The following is a 24892-nucleotide window of genomic DNA, read 5'->3' as shown; positions in this document are numbered from 1 at the left end:
CCTTTAACACAACGTGTCTAAAATCACAAGCACCTTTATCCAGGCTCATGTGCAGGCAGTGAATAGTCTCATGAGGAAGATGAGAATTCACAGAACACTACAGAATTTCAGCAGTGGTTGAGTTCTGTTCACACAGATGACTTCGCAAGGCCCAAGTCATCAGAGATTTTAAGGCAAAGGCAAAACCTAACAAGATAGAGATAAAAGGGAGTAGGATGTCGGGAAATCAGATCCACAACAAAAAGAACAGAATGAAGGCCACTGTCTGATAAACAGAGAAAGGCATTGGGAGAAGAGAAAGCCTTTGAGGGGTCTATTACAGCAGCATAAAAGGATCTGCCTGGGGCTTCCCTGGTGGCGCAGTGGTTGAGAGTCCGCCTGCCGATGCCGGGGACATGGGTTTGTGCCCCGGTCCGGGAAGACCCCACATGCTGCGGAGCGGCTGGGCCCATGAGCCATGGCCGCTGAGCCTGCACGTCCGGAGCCTGTTGCTCTGCAACAGGAGAGGCCACACAGTGAGAGGCCCGCGTACCGCAAAAAAAAAAAAAAAAAAAAAGGATCTGCTTGCTCAAAAAGTTTTTCAAACTGTCTAGTTAAATCCTATGTTTAGTGTAAAACTCTGAGGCTTTCGAGAGCCTTAGCAAATCTAAGTCTCCTGAAGCAAGGAATACTTCCTGTCCAACAAGGAGGCTCTGGTACCTAGCCTACCCCACAGAGAGGTCATGAGGTTCTACCCAGGGAAGGGCAAGAAGAAAGGTCTGAGAGTGTCTGAGGCCCCAGTAGGCTGGCCCTCCCACCAGAAGCATCAGAGAGCTCATTTGCCCTCGGCTCCAGGACCAGCATCAAAACCTTTGCTATCTACTCCCCTCACCCAGGCAGCTTTCAGGACATTTGGAAGTCTGAATCTACAAACACATTTATGACAAGATACTGAGTGTTCTAGGGTAAAAATTACAACAGAGATAGCATGGAGCCTTGAAAAGACACAGAAGGATATACAGGGGAGTGGCAATCAGGAATGGTGGTGAGAGAAGGGTATTAACTGTATTTTTTTAATATTTGTTTTTAAATGGTTTCACTTGTCACATAGAACATGTCTATTTTGTGCATGAGAGAGGTACCATCTGACCAAACTTGGTTATCACCTCCTCTTGGAAGCCTGCCATGATTCCTAGATGGAGCCAGACACCCATCCTCTCCTTCCCAAGTAGTCTGTGTATCTCTGTATCATAGCACTAATCATATCCAACTGCATTTGTTGGCTCCCTTGTCCATTCCGCCCATTATGCTAAATTTCTTGGGGGATGGGAATGAATACTTAGGACACATACCATGGCTGGCTCACAGAATGCTTTAATACATATTCACTGGTGGACTGATCGAAGATAATAACCCCCTACTCAATACCCTGCCTCAGAGATTGGCAACCCTTTCCTGTAAAGGATCAGATGACATTTTAGGCTTTGTGGACCATATGGTCTCTGTCACAACAACTCTACTGCACCACTGTGTTGTGAAAGTAGCCACAGATCATACTCAAATGAATGGGCATGGCTGTGTTCCATTAAAACTTTATGTATAGACACTGAAATTTCAACTTCATATCATTTTTATGTGTCACAAAAATATTCTTCTTTTAATTTTTCCCAGTGATTTAAAAACGTAAAAATCATTCTAAGCTCACAAGTGGCATAAAAAGAGGCAAGAGGCCAGATACTGCCCACGGGCCATAGTTTGAGGACCGTTGCCTTCCGTGATAGGCCTGCCTAGCAGTCCACAGTTCCTAAGGAAATGCTGCTGAAAGGGATAATTCACATCTATAACAGGTACTGAGTGATTTGCAGTATGCCTTTCAACAAATATGAAAACTGAGGTAGTACCACAGAGCTCTATAAAGATGAAATGAGATAAGGAACCATATCATCACTGCAGGTTATGAAGGTTCATTTGTGAGGAACATGGAAGTATGAGTTTCCTGTTGATAATAATAACAATAATTAACACTGAGTACTTTTTTATGACTAAATTCTCTTCCATGAGCCTTCAATGAGGAATCCACTGAATTTTCACAACCATTCTATGAAGTAGGTTCTATTGTTATCCAACCTTTTTTTGCAGTTGAGAAATTAAAGTATGAGAAAATTCCCCAAACCTAACTAAAAAGTGGGGCAAAGGTGGGGTTTCAGTCGCAGGCAGTCCAACTCCAGAGCCTGCACTTTAACCACTGAATACAGTGCCTCTCAAGAAGGTGACACAGACAGAGACAAAACTTCCAAATACTTCTCTAAATTTTCCCAAGATTGGAAGAGGGAGCTGAATGGGAAGGATTGGCAAGGAATGCAACGTCAACTACTCCCCCCGTTGGAAACCCTATGATCCGGACATCTATGAAGATGCAGTCCAAACCACCAGCTTACGAGCTAATGCAGAGGCCTAGGAGGAGCTAGTCTCCACAGCTGGACCGTTCTGAGAACTGACGTATGCTGTTGGGTAACTAAGACAGGTTACTGCCCATCTCACATGTCTAAAGGTGGACCAGGTAGCAAACACCAAGACATAGTAATCGTCAGTACTTCTACTTAAAGAGATCAATTATTTTCTTATGAGAGTAAAGGCCAATTAACATCTGGGTGATGGAGATATAATGTATGTATATGTTAACGCACTTGGTTTTTTTTTTTAAAAAAAAGACTAGTCAAACATGCACCCCAATGTTCACAGCAGCATTATTCGCAACTGCCAAGATATGGAAGCAACCTAAGTGCCCACTGACAGATAAATAAAGAAGATGTGGTACATATATACAATAGAATACTACTCAGCCACAGAAAAGAACAAACTTTTGGCACTGGCAGCAACATGCATGGACTTGGAGGGCATTACGGTAAGTGAAATCTCAGACAAAGAAAGACAAATATTGTATGATATTATCACTTACACGTGGAACCTAAAAAACACAACAGGGCTTTCCTTGGTGGCGCAGTGGTTAAGAATCCGCCTGCCGATGCAGGAGACACGGGTTCGAGCCCTAGTCTGGGAAGATCACACGTGCCACAGAGCGACTAAGCCTGTGCGTCATGACTACTGAGCCCGCGCTCTAGAGCCCGCGAGCCGCAACTACTGAGCCCGCATGCTGCAACCAGTGAAGCCCGAGCACCTAGAGCCCGTGCTCCACAACAAGAGAAGCCACCACAACGAGAAGCCCGCGCACTGCAATGAAGAGTAGCCCCCCCGCTAGCCACAACTAGAGAAAGCCCGCGCACAGCAACGAAGACCCAACACAGTCAAAAATAAATAAAATAAATAAATAAATAAAACCACAACAAACTAGTAAATATAATAAAAGAGAAGCAGACTCACAGATACAGAGAACTAACTAGTGGTTACCAGTGTGTGTGGGAGCAATATAGGGGTGGAGGAGTGGGAGATACAAACTACTGGGTGTAAGACAGGGTCAGGGATGTATTGTACAACACGGGGAATATAGCCAGTATTTTGTAATAACTGGAAATAGAAAGTAATCATGAAACACTGCATAAAAAAAATTTTAGGGGCTTCCCTGGTGGCGCAGTGGTTGAGAGTCTGCCTGCCAATGCAGGGGACACGGGTTCGTGCCCCGGTCCAGGAAGATCCCACATGCCGCGGAGCGGCTGGGCCCATGAGCCATGGGCGCTGAGCCTGCGCGTCCAGAGCCTGTGCTCCGCAACGGGAGAGGCCACAACAGTGAGAGGCCCACGTACCGCAAAAAAAAAAAAAAAAAAAATTTAAATAGAAAATAAATTTTGAAGAAGACCAATCCACATAGCACAAGTGAGTCTACTCTGGCCCATCCAAGTTCAGCTCTGCTAGCTTCAGGCAGCCATGTAATAGTCTACTCTTCCCAGACTGGGCCAATTTTCAACAGCTGTGTTAATAGCCCAATATTTCCTGATAAACACAGCTGAGTTCAGCAGCTGGCCCTCCATGGAATGCATGCAGGTGTACACAGCATAATAAGTAGAACACCTCCCACAGTTAGATCAATGTGTGTGTCTGGATTTCATAAAAAGTGGGTAGGATAAGAATGGGCACAGATGTACATATAAAGTCAGCTGAGCTGCCACAGAGCCCTGAAAAGTAGTGAGAGAACCAACTCCAAAGAGTATTGCTAAATTATAGCATGCCTGGGAACCAATGGACTCAGAGAGCACCAAATGCTTCCTTTTGGCGAACGGTATGAAAGAAAGGTGCCAGTCCAAACATAGAACATCTTTTGCCAGGTCCCTTTGAATGCCATGAAGGGGCATGATAAATGTGTAAGAATTTTACAGAGCTCAAACATACTATAAAATTTTCTGGCCCAATTCATTACCTGTCTTCACAGAACTGAAGCAGTCCCGCCTCAGGGTAAACAATGTGCCCTCCAGAATCACAAAAAAGAGTTCCCCAGATCCACAGACAGGTATCAGAGGATCCATAAATACCCCCAGTTGGAATGCCTATTAACTGGCATGCATATATTCTGGGGGAAAGGATTCAGAGTATTCATCAGAGACTTATGCAAAAGCTACATCACTTTATTCTCCCGTGTGTTCTCAAACAGGGCTTATCAAGGTTTCTACCCCTCGACTGCACAACAGGCTGTAAGTCTTCGGGTATGATTGACCAAAGGTGACTTGGGAGCTCACAGCTATCAACCAGTCCCTCCTCAATCAAGTTTGAGAGTGTGAAAGGACACTAGGGTGTGCAGGACACCCTAGTCCATTCACTTTCTCACTCTCCTAAGAAACTTGTTTTAATTTTTTCTTTTGGCCATGCCACAAGGCTTATGGAATTTTAGTTCCCCAGCCAGGAATCAAACCCAGGCCCTCAGCAGTGACAGCGCAGAGTCCTAACCACTGGACTGCCAGGGAATCCCCATAAACTTGTTTTCGATCTCCTTTCTTTTTCAGCCAAATGTCTTACTTTTTATTTGACTGAAAAAGTTGAAGTTATCAGAAGAAAAGTTCCACAAATTCTCATGTCCTCGTCTACCCACCTTTGGGCATTGACACTCAAATACTCTCTCTTCCCACCCGTTATTGTGGGTGAGCTATTTGTGCTCCTACCTCAAGCAAGTATTCCATCTTGAGCATAAGATTCCATCCTTTCTCAAGGATATCACTCAAACAAATTTCTTTCCTTTCTCGCAGAGCATCACTTTCTCCTCTCTTTTGGATCATTTCCATTAGCATACAAACAAGCTGTTATTTCTCTCATCCTAAAACACACACACACACACACACACACACACACACACACACACACACACACACACACAACTTCTCTGGTCCCCATTTCTCCATTTTCATGTTTCCAAGGAGTCTAACCTGGGACTTCCCCAGTGGCGCAGTGGGTAAGACTCCAAGCTCCCAAGGCAGGGGGCCTGGGTTCGATCCCTGGTCAGGGAACTAGATCCCACATGCATGCCGCAACTAAGAGTTCACATGCCACAACTAAGGAGCTTGTAAGCCACAACTAAGGAGTCCACAAGCTACAACTAAGACCTGGTGCAACCAAATAAATAAATAAATGGTTTTTAAAAAACAAAGAGCCTAACCTGTGGCAATGTCCAAAATTAGATTTCTGGTGTTTACTGCCAAAATACTCTCCCCTCCATCTTCCTCATCTCACCTGATGATAGCTGCATCCAGTTTATCCAGCTAAAAACTACTGAATCATCTTAAACTCCTGTCGCTTATACCCACGTCTAATATGTCAGAGAATCTCGCAACTGATTCCTAGTTATCATTCAAAGTCCAGATGAGGCTCCTATACCTCTTCCTGAAACTACCTGGGATATTTCTGACTTCACAGAGCTCTCTCTTTTTCTACATATCTCTACCAGCACTTCCACTGTATACTCTAATGCTTGTGAATATTGCCTTCTGGGATTCATTACAAATATGAACCATAGCTCAGACCCCTCCACGGCACTGAACACACTAGTGCATATTTAGTAAGGGCTCCACAAACTTCATTCTGAGCGAATGATTTTTCTGCAAAGATTCCAACAAAATCAGTACAGCAAACAATACTTACTTCCATTAGTTAGTTGTGAAATAGTCAGGTTTCCTAAATTTCCTGCATTTGCAAAGCTATCCGTCATGTCTCCAAAAACCAGCATCGTGAGGGGCAGTCCGGCTCCGTGGATGATGGCGGCCACAGTCCCCAACACCATATACAACTTATCAAGCCAATTCGAATAGCGAAACTAAAAAATGAGAAAACACAGAGAAGAGGAACAATTAGCACAATTTCATGGATGATTAGCTCTACTTTCCAAATATATCTGAAATCTAAACAGTTCTCAGACTACTACTGCGACCACGTTGGTCTGATAACCTAATTAGAAATAGGCATTTGGGACTTCCCTGGTGGCACAGTGGTTAAGAATCCGCCTGCCAATGCAGGGGACACGGGTTCAAGCCCTGGTCCGGGAAGATCCCACATGCCACGGAGCGACTAAGCCTGTGCGCCACAACTACTGAGCCTGCGTGCCTCAACTACTGAAGCCCACATGCCTAGAGCCCATGCTCTGCAACAAGAGAAGCCACCGCAATGAGAAGCCTATGCACTGCAACAAAGAGTAGCCCCCGCTCGCCACAACTAGAGAAAAGCCCATGCACAGCAATGAAGACCCAATGCAGCCAAAAATAAATAGATAAATAAATAAAAATAAATGTATTGAGGTAATTTAAAAAAAGAAAAGAAAAGAAATAGGCATTTGTTTCTTTTTTTGAGTTCTGACCTTCTTCTTTATATTGGACTCAGTCTGTCTTCTTTTTTTAAATTGAAGTTTAGTTGATTTACAATATATTAGTTTCAGGTGTGCAACAGTGATTCAACAATTTTATGGATTATACTCTATTTAAACTTATTATAAAATATTGGCTATATTCCCTGTGTTGTACAATACATCCTTGTAGCTTACTTATTTTATACACAGTAGTTTGTACCTCTTTAATCCCCTACCCCTATCTCGTCCCTCCTACCTTCCCTCTCCCCACTGATAACACCAGTTTGATTTCTGTATCTGTGAGTCGGTTTCTGGTTTGTTATCTTTATTTGTTGTATTTTTTAGAGTCCACATGTAAGTGATAACATCCAGTATCTGTCTTTCTCAGGTCTGACTTATTTCACTAAGCATAATACACTCTAGATCCATCCATGTTGTTGCAAATGGCAGAACTTCATTCTTTTTTATGACTGAGTAGTATTCCACTGTGTGTGTGTGTGTACCACATCTTTATCCATCCATCTGTTGACGGACACTTAGTTTGCTTCCGTATCTTGGCAATTGTAAATAATGTTATTAAGAATACTGGGATGCATATATCTTTTCAAATTAGTGTTTTTCTTTTCTTTGGATCTATACCCAATAGTGGAATTACTGAATCATACAGTGGTTCTATTTGTAGTTTTTCGAGGAACCTCCATACTGTTTTCCATAGTGGCTGCACCAATTTACAGCCATACCACCTTGAACACGCCAGATTTCATCTGCCTTCTTCTCTTACATTTGCGGGTTTCATGAGAAGCATAGGACATTCTGGGAAATTACAAAAATCTATAATGACACGATAACAGAAAGGCAGCATTTGTGACTCTGATTTCCAAGAATGGAAGCGACTTTTCAGCTCAAGATTTTTCAACCCAGAAAAATCACCATTGAGGAAACATGTGTTGTGGCTTTAAAAAAGTGGCTTGGGTCAAAGATCTGCTGCCTAACAGCATTAGCACAAATGTGAAATGATGTTAATGTAATTAGGTCTCCATAGTAAGAAGGAAGAGGAAAGGAATGAGTTAGATGCATGCTTCCCAGAGACCAGTACAGATGTGCATAATCTCTTTAACTGCAGGCAAATTGAAAGAAAGAAGAGAGGGAAGGAAGGGGGGGGGCGGGAGGAAAGAAGGAAGGAAAGAAAGAAGGATTTGTAATCAAATGAGCTTAAATTAATGACATATTTTCCATAATCTAAAAACATCCTAGTTACAAATTAAAACCTTTAAGGGAGAACACATTTTGCCTTTTTTTTCGTATTTCATTGAAACACGGGCTAAATTTTGCCACTATTTACTTTGTCTTAACTAAGTATTCATCCACCTAAGGAAAGAAAAGAAAGGAGTTAGAGATGAGCAGAAACCATTTAGTATCTAGTATCTTCTATCAGAGACTATAAAATGGACGAAGTATCAAATTCCTCAGTAGAGGAAGAGAAGATGGTTGATACACAAGGACTTCCCCTCATCACCAACCCCAAGGACATTTTACCTCGAAAACTAACACTGGCTATTATAATAAAAGCAAGCAGGCCATGAATATAAATATTTACTAAATGCCTGCTCAATGACCGAAAAAAGCCAGAAATAAATACCAAAGTTACAACTCCTGCTTCCAGAGTGTTTAAAGGATGGAGGCAAAGCAAAAAAAGTATATTCAATGTATATTCTGCATGCCTTGACAGCATGGTACATACAGTGTAGGGCAGATACAAAACTGAGCGAATGGGTCATTGCCTCCTTTGTGGAAAAGCTTCATAGAGGTGATGCTTCCTCCCAGCTTTAGCAGTTTAGCAAGGGCTTAAAAGCAAGGAGGAAGGCATTCCAACCAGAAAGGACACTAAGTTGAGGCAAGAACGATCACAGTGTGCCCAGAGAAGACTGGGGTCTCCCAAGCTTGGGGTGCGAGGTATAGAAGCAGCAGGAAGAAGCTAACTGACCAAGAAGGACCCTTCACTGAGACAAGGCAAACCAGAATCGGCAAAGATATGGGGGAAGGGGACAGAGAAGGGGCAGAGAAATCTCATTTGGTCCTGTTTCATGCCCATCCAGGCATACGAGGAGAAAATTCAGTTTGAGGAGTACTTTTGTGACACTAGCGTATGTAGCAGAAGTCATGGGCGTGGACAAGATCATCTAGCAAGAAATAATGAGTGGGATTAAGAACAATTTGGAGGGGCTTCCATGGTGGCGCAGTGGTTGAGAGTCCGCCTGCCGATGCAGGGGACACGGGTTCGTGCCCCGGTCCGGGAAGATCCCACATGCCGCGGAGCGGCTGGGCCCGTGAGCCATGGCCGCTGAGCCTGCGCGTCCGGAGCCTGTGCTCCGCAGCGGGAGAGGCCACAACAGTGAGGGGCCCGCGTACCAAAAAAACAAAAAAAAAGAAAGGGAATGGAAACAGGAAGGGGCTGATTGGGAAACTGATGGGTCAGGGGACTCAAGGTCCAAGGAAAACAGTGAGCAGATTGAAGAGAGAGGAGATGGCTGGCTAATTCAGTCTGGCTGCTTCAAAATGGTACTTTGGAGGTAGAACAGTTTCAAGCAACAGCAAAATGCAGGATGTGAGAGGGTGGCTGGAATAAAGGGGAGGGAAAAATTACTGCCGCTGTGAAGGTCAAAAAGTGGTTATCCTTATAACACCATAGAAGTCACCCAAGATAGTAGGAGTATCAGGGGTGGAGAGGGAGACGCTGACCAAGGTGGTAAAGTCTCCAGTGAAGAATGACCAAGTGGCCGGAAAACAACAGCATCAACAAAGAACCCTTCAATTCCAGGGAAATAAAATTTTAACCAACCATATACTATCATAAAGGATTAACGTTGTTAAAAGCTCTGGACGTAGCGTAAGCAGATCTTGGCAAAACTCTGGGCCTTTCCCTCACTAGCTATGTGACTGTGTGACTGAATACATCGCTTAAACCTCTCTTGAGTCTGTTTCATCATCTGGACCATCAGAATAACACAAGTTCCTACATCACAGGGTCACTGTGAGGATGAAGTTAAATAATACACATGGGTGCTTAACAGATGCCTGGCACAGAGGAAGCACTTAACATTGCCACCTATTCTCTATTTAGAAAAAAAATTAATGTTTCAATAAGATACATAAAGTAGAAAGATCAGAGCTGAATCTGCAGCAAGGGTGTTTAACCTTTAAGGAGCACTTTGTGTAAGAAGTGTAGCCCAACTTGTATCGCTCCCGCCCCAATTTCCAGTTGTCCCGTTTCCTCACTTGTTTTAGATTTTATTTTGTATTTCTGTAAACGTTGAAACAAAGCCTGACAGAAATAAAATAAAGGCCAGTAGAAAAATCTGAATCTATTCCTTACCTCTTTTTCATCATTTTCTCAAGACTGCCAAAAAGTCTTCTACTAGAAAAAAGTTAACAGGGATGGTGTACAGAAAACAGTGAACGCTGCAAGCCTGAGACTGCATTCAAGGTTAGCCCTTGGCTGGCATCTAGAATTTGGATTTTGGGGAGAGTAACCATCACCCTAACTGACAAAAGTGGCCAAACTATTTGTGCAAACAATGTGCTTTATGCTGAAGGTCTGCCTTCCTTCTGCGAGTATGGAATTTTGGTACACGCTGCGGCTATGTGATCAGCCCCCAGTCAAAAACCCTTGGGCACTGAGTCTCTAATGAGCTCTCCTGACAGACAGCATTTCACACGTGTTGTCACAGCTCATTGCTGGGGGAATAAAGTTGACTCCATTGGGACAAGACATCGGGGGCTTCTCTTGGACCTCTTCCTCTTTCCTTTGCCCATTGCCGATTTGGCTGTAAATCTTAGCCACGAGTATGGCAATATGCCGAGTCCTGTGAGTCCTCCAAGTGAATCATCAAACCTGGGGTTCTTGGAAACCCCCAACACATATCAGTTTTTGTCTTAGCTGGAAATTTTTATGCATCAGCAATGCCAACAGCATCAGCGTTTTACTGTTAAATGTTCTTAATATGTCCCTGTCTATATGCGTTTTATACACAAGTTCACAGTTAACTATGTCAGCTCTTCAAGAAAAAGGCATGAGAAAGCGCCACTTAAATAGTACAGCTTTTCCTCAAAAGACTTAGAACATATTCCTTCTATGCCATCCTGAGCGCTGTGATTTACAACATGAATTTCCTAGGTCTGAATCTTGGCCCTGCTGAGGATTCCTGGGCAAGTTATTAAGTCTCACCTCACTTTCTCTATCTGTAAAATTAGAATAATAATAGTATCTATCTTCAAGGGAGTTGTAAAGATTAAATGCGTTCATATAGGAAGTACTTAGTGCAACACATGGCATAAAGAGCTGTATTTATGTTATAATTATTAGCCTTCAAACTCCAGATGTTTATTCTTTTGTGGGCACAATTGTATTGATAGTATTACTTCTATATATTAGGTCTGTTAAGTTTTCTAAAACATAAGACTGATTTTTTCAATTTAAGTTACTTGTAAAACAAAATTACAAAAGACAGAAATATTTTGGTCTCCAAAGGATAGAACGGAAATTAAGTCTTGGCAATAAACCCTATTTTAACATCAAAGCTTCTTTTAGTACAAGAATATAAGAATGAACTCTAAAACAAATAAAAACTGTCACTTGATTATTCAAGTAGTCCTTCTGAGAATGACCCAAGTGCATAGCCTCATTTCCCCAAAATTCCAAAGAGAGTGGAAACAGACTCAAAGGTGGAACTTCAGCAAGAGCAACTGCAGTGCAGGAAGATGAAGTTCTTATAAGATAACCAGAGTGCTCGGTGTAAAAGGCAACACTTTTTTCCTGCCTATAAGCGTTTTCTTGTTCAATTTACTAATATTCATTTTACAAGATGGATTACCCCCCCACACACACACATTTTAAAATTGTCTGGTGTGTTACGCCTGAATTATAAAGTGTGCACTACAAGACTTAATTGGTTCAGCAGTCTTCCAGGTTCTACTTGCACAGTTCACCTATATCTGCATTCTCAGGGGGGAAAAAAAAAAAGGATCCAGGTAGAGAGAAATCATCAACCAGCCTGTCTCAATCCAAATCTGATTAAAGAAAAGCTTCTAAGCAGCTACTGTGAAACCAGAAAATAAGATAAAGAATTAATTATATTCCGTGAAACCAGAAAATAAGATAATTAATTATAGTAAGGTTTTCAAATTCCAGATTTTCAGTTATTCAGCACAGAAGAATAATGCCATGTACTAAGTCATAGTAATAAATAATCCATTGCTAACTTCTATTATATGAGTGTCTGGGACTTTGACCGCAAACCTGCCAGGATTACGGCCCTTGTAGACAGGGCACCCCGTTCTTTCTTCGATCCACACTTCACGTGGCTGGTTTCCTCTGTCTAGATGGCTGAGACCATCACTGGGAGAAGTGCTTGCATAGGTAACATATCACTGGCGACATAACTAACTAGGAGAATACTGAAATCCAGGCTAGGAAGGGTGAGTCTGGAGGCTCATGGTACACAGCAAGTTATGACTGGCATTCCCCTGAAAACAAACTAAATTAAACGAATTCATTTTACCTCTCCATTAACAAATACAAACAAATTTCTGTCCAAGAAAGTATTATACCAGATGAAATACCTCATTTCTAGAACAGGAGAAGTCAAATTTCCAAAGCACTTTGAATAGTGAATACATTCAAACTCACCACTGCAAAAGTACTGACAGTTGGTTTCTTTTCTTTCTTCTCATCTTTTTTACTGAAAAACCTAGCAATAGAATTACATAAAACTTTAAAAACTATATAAATCTTTAATTACCCAATTAACATAGAGCTTATATTTAATAACAAATAGGACAAAGAAACATGTCTACAATGTTATTAAAAAACAGGTTATAATACGATCCCATTTATGAAGTTTAAGTATGTTTACATATACCTTAGAAATCTATACATGCGGTTATCACTGGGTGTTGAGATTTCTACCAAAATATTTTCTTCCTTGTGCCTTTGGTATTTCCTAATTTTCTATGGTGAATACACAGAGACACAAGACTTTTGCAATGAGAAAAAATAATACTAAAAAAGGAGAGCTTCCTGTTTTTCTTCTAATTAGAAAATCATTCATGCTCTCCAGAGTTAATCCCCTTAATTATCACCTGAGTAATTCTAGCAGCAGAGAGCTAGTCTATCTACCTGGATATTATCCTTAATCATTCCCTTTACCTAGTGGAGAGGAGCGGCAAACAGATGCAGGGCATAAATTACCCTGAGAAAGGTAATTAAATCACTTGCCTTGAGTAAATCTAATTCTGAAAAGATGTCTGGAGCCCTAAATGGACCATTAAGGCAATAAACGCAACCTAGAAAACCTGCCACCAAAAAAGATGGTTTGTAAACTGCACAAAAGCGGTCCTCAGGCAGAGACAGGAAGGTCAAGTATTTTGAGCGCAGATTCAAAACTCTGTAACTAGTTTTCTATTCTATGTAACTGCCACCTAGCATGTGAAAGCAAACCAACCAAAACTAGCCTCCGCATCTACATTTTCATATTTATAAAAGAAAGACTATTTCAGGGAAGAATTACATTATTTTTACACAGCTTTTCCAGTTCAAAAAGTAAATGCATCTTTGTTCTTTAGCTAAGCAAAGTCAAAGAGTTGAAGCAACTTCTAAAGAAAAAAGAATCCAGCGTCTACCCCATATTTGGCTTTGGAGTGAGGTTCGAGGGACATAAAAACACACAAAATACACAAACATAACTCTTCAGATTTGATTCCACCCTATTCCCAGTAAAGGTGTGGTTTCAGTATCCCTGGAATCAGGATGAGAGGAAAAAAAATAGTCATACATAATTGAGTTTTAGCTCTAAGCTTTTTATTTATTTTTTCATTCTCTAAAACTGCAGCTACTCTGAAGAATTTATAATGTTCCAGACACTGGCTAAGTAAACACTTCCCATACAGGAGCTCATTTAATCTTAATCTCTGTGAGGCAGGCACATTTTTGTCCTTCCTTTAAAGACAAGAGAACTGCAGGTGAGAAGAGTTAACTAATTTGTCCAAGGTCACACAGCTAGAACAAGGCCAAGATTGAAACTGCAAAGTCTAACTCCCAAACACCAGGCTATCTGGTGCAACCTCAGAATTCTGAGACGCTGCATTGCAAGGAAATGCACATATAAACTGACTCTCACCCCTCCTAGAAGACTCATTTATCCCCATCCGCTCAAACACAGTGCTGACAAATGGCAAAAGTCGCTTATCAAGCCTCATTTTAATAAAGAATCTTAACAAATACAAATATGCCAAATGGTACTACTACCCAAGCATTATACCTATTAGCAAAGCCACGTGCTTCTTTATAATTTCAAATATAGTTTAAAAAAAAACTCACAGAAAAAGAAATAAGATTTATGATTATTAGAGGGGGGAGAGGGGATGAGAGGCAGCTGGTCCAAAGGTACAAACTTCCAGTTATAAAATAAAGAAGTACTGGAGATGTAATGTACAAGAAGATGATTACAGTTAACACTGCTATATGATATATATACACACATATATATAAAAGTTGAGTAGATCCTAAACGTTCTCATCACAATAAGAAAAAATTTTTCTTTTATCTATATGAGATGATGGACGTTAGCAAAACTTGTTGTGGTAATATTTCACAATATTTATAAGCCAAACCATACGCTGTACACTTTAAACTTACATGGTGTTGTAGGTCAATTATATCTCAATAAAACTGCTCAAAACTCAATAGACTATATATATATATCTAAATATATAGTTTTATTAAGAACAGATTAAAATCAGTAATGGTGAGCACAATTTACTAAGAGCTACTTAACCAAAAAAAACAATTTCTAGGGCTTCCCTGGTGGCGCAGTGGTTGAGAGTCCGCCTGCCGATGCAGGGGACACGGGTTCGTGCCCTGCTCCGGGAGGATCCCACATGCCGTGGAGCGGCTGGGCCCGTGAGCCATGGCCGCTGAGCCTGCGCGTCCGGAGCCTGTGCTCCACAGCGGGAGAGGCCACAACGGTGAGAGGCCCGCGTACGGCAAAAAAAAAAAAAAAAAAAATTCTAGTTTGAAAAAAAAAGTCTATAGGCCATGATAAGAATCAGCAATAAAATGAAGGTATGTGCAGGCTCAAACGAATCTTTTTTCTGTTTTTCAAAATATGGACTCTATTTTATTTTTTGAAGAATATAAATAAATGTCCCACAAATATTTATTGAACATCTTTTTCAAAAGTGGAGGTATAACTGACATACAACATTGTATTAGTTTCAGGTGTACAAATTGTCTGGTGTGTTATGCCTGAATTATAAAGTGTGCACTGCAAGACTTAACTGGTTCAGCAGTCTTCCAGGTTCTACTTGCACAGTTCACCTAAATCTGTATGATCTGTATCAAATCTGAATGATTTGATATTTGCATATATTGTGAAATGATCGCCACAGTTAAGTCTAGTTAACATCTGTCATCATACAGAGTCATAGAATATTTTTCCTTGTGGTGAGAACTTTTAAGATTTTCTCTCAGCAACTTTCAAATATGCAATATAGTATTATTAACTATAGTTGCCACGCTGTACATTACGTCCCCATGACTTATATTATAACTGGAAACTTGTACCTTTTGACTCCCTTCACCCATTTTGCCCCCCTTTCCTCCACCTCTGGAAACCACCAACCTGTCAAATGTCTATCATTTCCTTCCACATACCCTTAATACTTCTTACTCCAATATCCCTAAGTGTTTGTGTCAAAAATACGTAGTTGTTTAAGATACCAAGTTTAAAAGTCAAAAACAAAACGGGAAATATCTACCTTCCACTCTTTGTAATCTATTTTCTTTTTGTTTATTTGGGAGTTTTTTATTATGCAAGTTTTCAAATAAACAAAAAAAATCTAAAGAACAGTAATAAGACTACCCATAAAAAATTCACCTAGATTCAACAACTGTGAACATTTTGACCATATTTTCTTTATCTGCATAACAAAATATATATTATAACTGTTAAAATTTTGCTGAACTATTTGAAAGTAAGCTGCAAACATCATGGCACGTCATACATTTTCCTACCATGATCACATATAATAAAATTAACAGCAATTTGATACCATCTCATATCCAATCCACATTGAAAATTTCCAAGAATGTTTTCTATAGGTTTTTCCTCTTTTGGAACTGATGTAATAAAGGCTCACACATCACATTTGGTGGTATTGTCTCTTTAGTCTCTCTTTTAAATCTAGAAGTCCTCCTCCCCACCTACCCCCGCCAAACATTGACTTTTTATAGGAACAAAAACAGATGTCTTATAAAATGTCCCACATCTTGGATATGGCTGTTTCAGACTTAGTCCAAACTGAGACGTGCAGTAAGTATGAAATACCCAGATTTGAGGACTTAGTATGACAAAGAGAATGTAAACCCTCTTGTTAATAATTCTGTTTAATGTATAAATGATAATATTTTGTATATACTTGGATCCCTAAAATACATTTTCAAAGTTAATTTCACCTGTTTCTTTTTACTTTTTAAATGTTGCTATTAGAAACTTAATAATTACAAATGTGGTTCACATTATATTTCTATTGGACAGCATTAGTCTGGAAGCTTGATTGGATTCACTGAATGATTTGCAAACCTACTTCGTGGTGGTGCCGTGTTACTAAAGTCTATTCCACCATGAGCCAGGCCAGGTCTGATCATTTGGTTAAGGTTCCTAACTGCAAAATCTCTCCACTGGAAAACCACACTTTCCTTTTTCCAATTAAGAATTGTGGCTAATTCTTAGATTCAGCCTTTCTCTGAGTGCTTTAGGATCCATAAACAATCCTTGCCCGAATCAATTGTAACAATGCAGGTTTCAATATGATAGCTGGCATTTTTCTGTAAAGAAGTTTCTCTCTCTCTCTCTCTCTACTTGTCTCACCCTTAGTTTTCCTCCTCCTCTCATAATTTTATTAAGAATTCATTTATTCAGTATTTCACAGTCGAGTACAGTCATTATTCTTTTTGACGCTCAAACTGTCCCAGATTCGGCTAGTGGAAGCCTCTTCAAGCCAGCACCTGTGTCCTTTTTGACAACCGCCCTGAACTCCACTAACTGTTTTCAGGTACTACAAAGCTACTCCAGGCTCAGACTCAATTGGTATTAGCCCTTTCTCTATGGGGCGCAGATTCTTTTTGTAATGAACGATATTGAGAAACCAAGATCTGACACTAAGTGTGCAATTTGCCACTATTCCTTTCAGTGGACAGAAACTGAACTATTTAAAAAAATGATGAAATCACACTGAAGTTTCTAATTCAAATTTAACATTGTTTTTAAAAAGCTTATTTAATGACCACATTTGTATTCCTTTTCTTTTACACTGAAAAGCTTGGTTTCTAGTAATATTTTTACTAAATTGTTTTATTTTACAATTTATTACTAACAAAAAGCTTATTGAGCAAAATTTTAAATTTCATGTACAGACACTGCACTGTGATCAAAATTCACTTAAGATAGTTATTTTCCCTATGTGGTTACAGTAACAACTCTATATATAATCAGGATAATTTCACACCATTCTAGTAACTTCTTTGATAGTACACTCCTCTCACAATTTCTTCTACAAGGGTCAGCTATTCATTGCCTTAAAATTAAAAAAATGCTTAAATGCAGTTGTGGCCTTCTGTCCCATCTGCCATGCCACACACATGCAATGTTTATGTGACTGTTTTACCAGAAGGAACGAAGGACCACAAAGCAGAACACAAGAAGCACATGGTTCAGGCTCGTCGGCGACCAACATCACTTGTAAAGCAGGTTATAAAACACCGAAAAGAAAATGAGCACTGGCCTGTATGGGACCAGAAAGCTGAGGTAGAAGCTCACCATGCAAACGCTGTGCTCAACTCAGCCAGCGAACTTCTGCAGCTGCTTGCATTTAAGATAAACAGCAGCAGCAGCAGCAGCAGCTGATCATTTATTTCAGTGCTGAAGGCTAGAAACAAATTTCCCAAATCTCTCAAGCCATGTAAAGTTTGAAAATGAAACAGACTACCTTTTCTTGTCCTTTTTCAAGAAGTTCTCCCCCCCTGCACTTCCACTGCGGCCTTCTTCAAGATCCATCGCGACCTGAGGAGAAACCACAACGGATTAGCCAAACGCAAGATCCGCGGAAGGCAGAGGTGAGGCTGAACTTGAGTCCCGCGCGAGGAACGGAAGGGCGGAGCGCTCGCCCTGATGCTCCAGCCGCTCGCAGGCGCGATGGTCCCCGCAGAAACTTGCCTCCGCGCCCAGCATCCAGCCTCCGCAGGCGAGCAGAGTTGCAGGGGTGCGGCGCGGCCCGGACTTCGCCCGCCTCCACTGCGGCTCTGCCTCCCGGTGGTTCGCCTCGCCGTCCACCAGCCCGCAGGCTCGGAGCCCGGCTTCCTACACCGCGCTGTCTCTGCGGGCTCCGGGCAGCAAACTCCAGGACGCGTGGCTAGCACCGAAAACTAGGGGCTGGGGTGCCCCAGGAGCTCCCCGACTGAGAATAAGTCTCACCTCACTTGGTCCCCTTGGACTTGCCAAGTGGAATCTCCCCCTCCCTCTCCTCCGAAGCCCTCTTCCCACAGGGACCAAGCTCAAGAAATTGGAGAGCGCACCCTTCCCGCGAACCGTCTCCCTCTAGTCCCCAGCCTCGCGCTTCCCTACCTCGGGCTTTCTCTTGGAACGTCCACTAAGACGTGAATCTTGGAAGAAGAGACTCAGACTCCAGCGGAAAGTCGCGACGCCGGATGCGAGCAACAGCCGCCGCCGCCGAGCCTAAAGGAGCCGCTACGCGAATGCGAACGGGCTTCCGGTGGCTAAGGGAGCGAGGAGGGAGCGCGCAGACCACACCCTAGTGCTCCGCTCCCCAGCCAATCAGCCGGACCCGCTCGGGACCGCTAGATTGAACGCAGATTGCTCGGCAAGTTACGAAACTGGTTGGAATTGCTAGAGGAATGTCCTCGCTTCTGTTGCCCCTCAGCAAAAGGACGAGTAGAGGAACGCTTATCAGCTGACTCATCAAGGACTTGCACATTCATAGGGTCCTGTCTGTACAATTCCAAACAAGTCTTCATATCCACCGAAGTATGTGTAGATAGATATAAATGTGAATATACAATTCGCTCCTGGTGGCTCGAGTAGATACTACTGCCCATTCTGTAGTTAAAACGAGTTAAAATTCCCTTCCAAGCAGCACCTTTAAAAAGGCCAGGTGAAATTTTTCTGCAGGTCTTTCTTCAGTATGTTAGACAGTTTCTAAGGTGTATCTGTTCATGTTTTATTTGAAGAGAAATAGAAAGAAGTAGGAAGACATTTTTTAAAAAATCATATAAGTCGAAACGGACATTTCAGGGTGGAAATGTAATTAAAAGAATGTAATCTTCTCGGATTGTAGCCATCAGGGGAATGCCCATGTTTTTCTCAAGGCGTTTTAAAACTCTTATATTTTAATTCGGATTCTTAAAGTTTCGTGTATTTTAGCATATTACGTTAGTGGTAATTTAATTCCATATTTACTGTTACCATTTACAGTTTTTTTCTGGTCCTCTCTTTTCCTCAAGTTGTTGAAAAGTGCAATCTTCACAATTCAAATTCATAAAGCAGCGTTAACTCACATCGGAGCTTTACATACTTATCAACCCAGGGGAAATGGATGTTGTAACTTTTTGTCTGCGGTCTCCAAGTTACAGGAGTTACTCTCAGCTCGCTGCAAAAGTGTAAAAGACGAAAATCCCTTTATTTTTTACTGCATAGTGTATTTTCCGCACTTTAAGTAACTCATACTTCAAAGCCATAATTTTCTTTCCATCCTTTATTCTAGATTTTCCTTGCCTTGATTTTTTTTTCTTAGCCATGCGATAAGGTTTCTTTCTTTACCAACTGTTAATTAGACCCTCTAACAAGCCACTCATTTTCTCTGTGTTCTAATTGTATATGTATGTGTACAGCATTGGCCCAACTATTTAAAGGTGTAACACTAACCCTGTGTTCCACCTGGGGCAAATGTATGAAGAGTTCCTCTTTCTCCCACGTGTTTTTAATCTGATTCATGCCTCTGCTCTTTGTTTCCAGTTCTGTTTTACCTTGTCCCACCTTTAGTTTATGTGATCTTGTTATATATTTTGTACCCTTGAAAATAAATGCCCCCTAAATCCTCCCTAAAACAATGCAGGATTTTTTTTTAATTCAAGTATAGTTGATTTACAATGTTGTGTTAGTTTCAGGTGTACAGTAAAGTGATTCCATTACAGTTATATATATATATTCTTTTTCAGATTCTTTTCCATTATAGGTTATTACAAGATGTAGAATATACCTCCCTGTGCTATACAGTAGGTCTTCATTGTTTAGTTTATATATAACAGTGTGTATGTTAATCCCAAACTCCTAGTTTATCTCTCCCCCCTTCCCCCTTGGTAACTATAAGTTTGTTTTCTATGTCTGTGAGTCTATTTCTGTTTTGTAAAGAAGTTCACTTGTATCATTTTTTTAGACTCTACATAAAAGTGATATGACATTTGTCTTTGTCTGACTTACTTCACTTAGTATGATAATCTCGAGGTCCATCCATGTTGCTGCAAATGGCATTATTTCATTGTTTTTTTTATGGCTAACAGAATTTTTTTTAAGTATTACGTATATTATGCTGATTGCACTATTTCTACAGGCTTGAGCTTCAAGTGAAAATCTCTATCAAGGACATACATAGTTTAAGGATCATAATAGCCCAGAGAACTTTCAGTAAAGCTCTGTCTTTCTACTATATATATATGTTATGTATATATTTTAGTTGCTTTGCTCCACCGACATGAAGATATGGACATAAAATACAATGGACCTGGGCTTCCCTGGTGGCGCAGTGGTTGAGAGTCTGCCTGCCAATGCAGGGGACACGGGTTCGTGCCCCGGTCCGGGAAGATCCCAAGTGCCGCGGAGCGGCTGGGCCCGTGAGCCATGGCCGCTGAGCCTGCGCGTCTGGAGCCTGTGCTCCGCAACGGGAGAGACCACAACAGTGAGAGGCCCACATACCGCCAAAAAAAAAAAAAAAAAAATACAATGGACCTAAAACAGTGGACAGTTCCAGCTACTCCCAAGCCATAGGCCTGGACTTTAAAGACTTTGACTCCTGTCTCACATTACTGCCAGCCACTCCTGGTAATATCAAACAGCTGGACTAGGCACTTCCTCTATGAGCCTCATTAATTTCAGGTGAAACCCCTTAGAAAGCAGCCCCTTTGCAAGTCTTGACTCACACACCTTCACACAAGCAGCTATTTTTCCTTTTTGAAGTGTGCTTCCCCATAATTCTGTACCTTCCTGCCCTCCACTGGCAAGTAGTCCTTTCACCAACTTGTCTGTACTCTCCCAACACTCAAGATTTGCATCCCTGCTGCGGTCTATTCTGTACGTACCTGTGGGAATAATAATAACTAACCTTGAGTAAGCACTGGCCGTGTACTAGGAATTTTCCCAAGCACTTGAAAGAGATTAACTCATTTAATCCCCACAATTATCCTCTGACGTATGTACTATTATTGTTACTAACATTTTACAGTGAAAGAAACTGAGGTTGACATTGTGTGTCCAAAGTCACACAGCTGGTAAGCAGCTGACCCAGGACTTGAAAGCAGTCCAGCTCCCAGCACTCATAAATACACTCTTAACCACTCCTACACCATGGTACATTACTATAGTACAGTCTCATACACTGCCTTTTCGAGCCTCCCACCCCACCCTGTGAAACATTTGTATCTTATGACTCCATCTTAGAAATCCTGCAATGGCTCCTTAATCTGAACTATATCATATCTGAGAGTTTCCTCTTGGCTTTTTTTTGTTTGTTTGTTTGTTTGTTTTTGCGGTACGCGGGGCTCTCACTGCTGTGGCCTCTCCCATCGCGGAGCACAGGATCCGGACGCGCTGGATCCGGACGCGCAGGCTCAGCGGCCATGGCTCACGGGCCCAGCCGCTCCGCGGCATGTGGGATCTTCCCGGAACGGGGCACGAACCCGTGTCCCCTGCATTGGCAGCACACTCTCTCTCTCTCTATCTTCATTCACCTCACTTCCATACACTCTCGCCCTTGCCCCCAACACATCCATGGGTGTTCACTCCATTTCAGCCCAACTCACCTCTCAGATGATTTGCTCTTTCTTTCACTCTGTGCTTTTCCACATGTAAATCTTTAAATTAATTTACAGCAATTTACTTTTTTGGTACCTGACTCCACAAACAACCTGGACTTACATTCGAGTACTACTTCTGCTGTTTTTGCTGTGTAAGTTTGAACAGGTTACTTAACTTTCCAGTCCCTGAGTTGCCTCTTTGGTAAAAAGAAAATAGTAGTGGTACCTCATAGAGTTATTGCAAAATTAAGTGATTTGTGTATTTAAAAGGCTTGTACAGTGCCTCAAATATGTTAAACACCCAACAATTGCTATATATTAGTAATAAAATCCCCTTCTCAGTCTATTTTTGCCCTTCCTTGGCACTCATGTATGTACCTACATTTATTTATTCCCTGTTACTTTCAAAGGAGCAAAAGAGGGGAAAAAACAGTACCTAAATAATAAAGAAAATGAGTGAATACAGTATCATTTCACACCTTTATTGCCACTTTCCCCAGCATCTGTCACCACAAATATTGCAATAACTTCAAAAATGGTCTCTATTTCTACCTTTACCCCGATTTTGTTTTCATCTCCCGTGTGCTGCTGATTCAGAAGAAACAGGAAAATGTGCTCCATAAAAACAAAGATGTAAATCGAGGAAAAGAAACTCAAGAAATCCCAAAAATGCACAATTCAATACCTTTTCCCTCTTTTTTTTTTTTTTTTTTTTTTTGTGGTACACAGGCTTCTCACTGTTGTGGCCTCTCCCGTTGTGGAGCATAGGCTCTGGACGCGCAGGCTCAAGCGGCCATGGCTCACGGGCCCAGCCGCTCCGTGGCATGTGGGATCTTCCCAGACCACGGCATGAACCCATGTCCCCTGCATCGGCAGGCGGTCTCTCAACCACTGCGCCACCAGGGAAGCCCAATACCTTTACCCTCTTTAACAGTCCCTCTCCACCTTCCCCTCCCCAGGGTCTATCGTTAAGAGTAGGTGAAGTCAATGGTTTCCCCTCTCACTGAGAGTAAAATCCAAAGTATTTCCTACAGCCTGTAAGTCCCTCCAAGAACCGGCCCCCTCTCACCTCTGACCTCATCTTTTACTCTTTCCTGGGTTATTCACTTCCAGTCTCATCAGCCTTCTGTTCTTTGATCATCCAAGCATGCTTCTTCCTCCGGGCGTTTGTAGTAGTTCTAGCTACGCCCAAGCCACAGTCTTTGACTTTAAAGACATTGACTCCTATCTCACATTACTGCCAGCCACTCCTGATAATAAAGAGCTGAAGTAGATACTTCTTCTTTGAGCCTCATTAATTTCCGGTGAAACCCCTTAGAAAGCAGCCCCTTTGCGTGTCTTGACTCCCTTAAATTAGCTGTACCATATGACTCATTTCTTCATTTTTTCAGGTCTTTACTCAGATGTCAGAAGCTATTTTGTTTGAAGAACCTAGAAACAGTGGCACATAATAAATGCTCAGTAAACATGTTTTAAGGGAATAGAAAAAAATGAATGAGCAGGTTGACTCAGAAAAATGTGGACTAAGTATAAAATTATATAAAGGCTTTTGGGTCTTATTTTTATGCTGCTTAAATTTTTAAAAATTATGCTTATACTTACTGGGATATTTCTTCATAATTCTGGGCCTCAGTTCAGTCAATATTTGTTCCACAAACATTTACTGAGTGTCTGCCATAAGCCAAAAACTGTGCTAAATCGTAGTGACAGATAGTGTAAACAATATATTCTGCCTTCAGGGAGATTGTAGATTATTTTATTTATACAAGTTCTTCTGGCCCAGATAGACTGGGATTGTGTGTTTTATTGTTTTTTTGTTTGTACTGCAGTTCATGTAGTGCTTTTCCTGTGGCAGAGAGATCATAAATACCATTGTCAGGCTAGTTGCCTTATTTTCTTTGAAACTATCTGCCATCCAAAGTAGTATTGACCTCGTTCTTCTCCTCCTTAAAAACAGCAGACGGCAGATGAAGCCAGTGCTGGGGAAGGGCCCCGAGGCGGGGGGGAGGGGGCCTGGAACGGGAGACCGCGGTGGCTTCCGAGGAGGCCACAGAGCTCGTGGAGGCAGAGCAGAAGACAAGGAGTGGCTCCCTGTCACCAAGCTGGGCCGCCTGGTCAAGGACAGGAAGATAGAGTCCCTGGAGGAGATCTGTCTCCTCTCTCTGCCCATCAAGGAGTCCGAGATCATCGACTTTTTCCTGGAGGGCATGCCTCAAGGATGAGGTTTGAAGATCATTCCTGACAAAAGCAGACCCGTGCTGGCCAGAAGACCAGGTTCAAGGCATTTGACGCCACTGGGGATTACAACGGACATGTCGGTTTGGATGTCAAGTGCTCTAAGGAGGTAGCCACTGCCCTCCGTAGGCTCATCATTTTGGCCAAGCTCCGCATCGTCCCCACGCGGCCAGGCTACTGGGGGAACAAGATTGGCAAGCCCCATACCATCCCTGGCAAGGTGACTGGCCACTGTTGCTGTGTGCTGGTGAGCTTCATCCCTGCCCCCAGGCGCACTGACATCGTCTCAGCCCCTGTGCCCAAGAAGCTACTGATGATGGCCGGAATTGACGACCACTACACCTCTGCCAGGGGCTGCACCACCACCTGGGCAACTTTTTGATGTCATTTCCAAGACCTATAGTTATCTCACTCCTGTTCTCTGGAGAGAGATCGTGTTTACCAAGTCTCCATATCAGGAATTCACTGACCATCTTGTAAAGACCCACACCAGAATTTCCGTGCAGAGGACCCAGGCTCCAGCTATAGCCACCACATAGTTTTCTTTTTTTTTTTTTGCGGTACGCGGGCCTCTCACTGTTGTGGCCTCTCCCGCTGCGGAGCACAGGCTCCGGACGCGCAGGCTCAGCGGCCATGGCTCACGGGCCCAGCCGCTCCGCGGCATGTGAGACCTTCCCGGACCGGGGCACGAACCCGCGTCCCCTGCATCGGCAGGCGGACTCTCAACCACTTTGCCACCAGGGAAGCCCCACCACATAGTT

The 24892-nt window shown here is 42.1% G+C and overlaps 1 protein-coding gene and 1 pseudogene across 2 annotated transcripts in view; one reads left to right on the top strand and one right to left on the bottom strand.

The window, feature by feature from the left end:
- The window catches only part of ABCB1 (ATP binding cassette subfamily B member 1), a 110783-nt gene extending 92224 nt beyond the window's left edge, over nucleotides 1-18559 (bottom strand). For both annotated transcript variants that reach the window (XM_030857023.2, XM_060304723.1), the window contains exons 1-4: nucleotides 18436-18559; nucleotides 17801-17874; nucleotides 12444-12504; nucleotides 6061-6232 (exon numbers count right to left, since the gene is read on the bottom strand). In XM_030857023.2, coding sequence (XP_030712883.1) covers nucleotides 6061-6232; nucleotides 12444-12504; nucleotides 17801-17868 — 301 coding nt within the window. In that variant the 5' untranslated portion in view covers nucleotides 17869-17874; nucleotides 18436-18559. The remainder of the gene's footprint in view (nucleotides 1-6060; nucleotides 6233-12443; nucleotides 12505-17800; nucleotides 17875-18435) is intronic.
- Nucleotides 18519-24670, top strand: LOC115853919 (small ribosomal subunit protein uS5 pseudogene; annotated as a pseudogene).
- The last annotated feature ends 222 nt before the right edge of the window (nucleotides 24671-24892 follow it).

The sequence above is a fragment of the Globicephala melas genome, chromosome 9 (genome assembly GCF_963455315.2).
Source record: "Globicephala melas chromosome 9, mGloMel1.2, whole genome shotgun sequence".
Classification (NCBI taxonomy): Eukaryota; Metazoa; Chordata; class Mammalia; order Artiodactyla; family Delphinidae; genus Globicephala; species Globicephala melas.
Note: the sequence above shows the minus strand (reverse complement) of the source record. Positions and strands in the feature narration are given on the sequence as shown.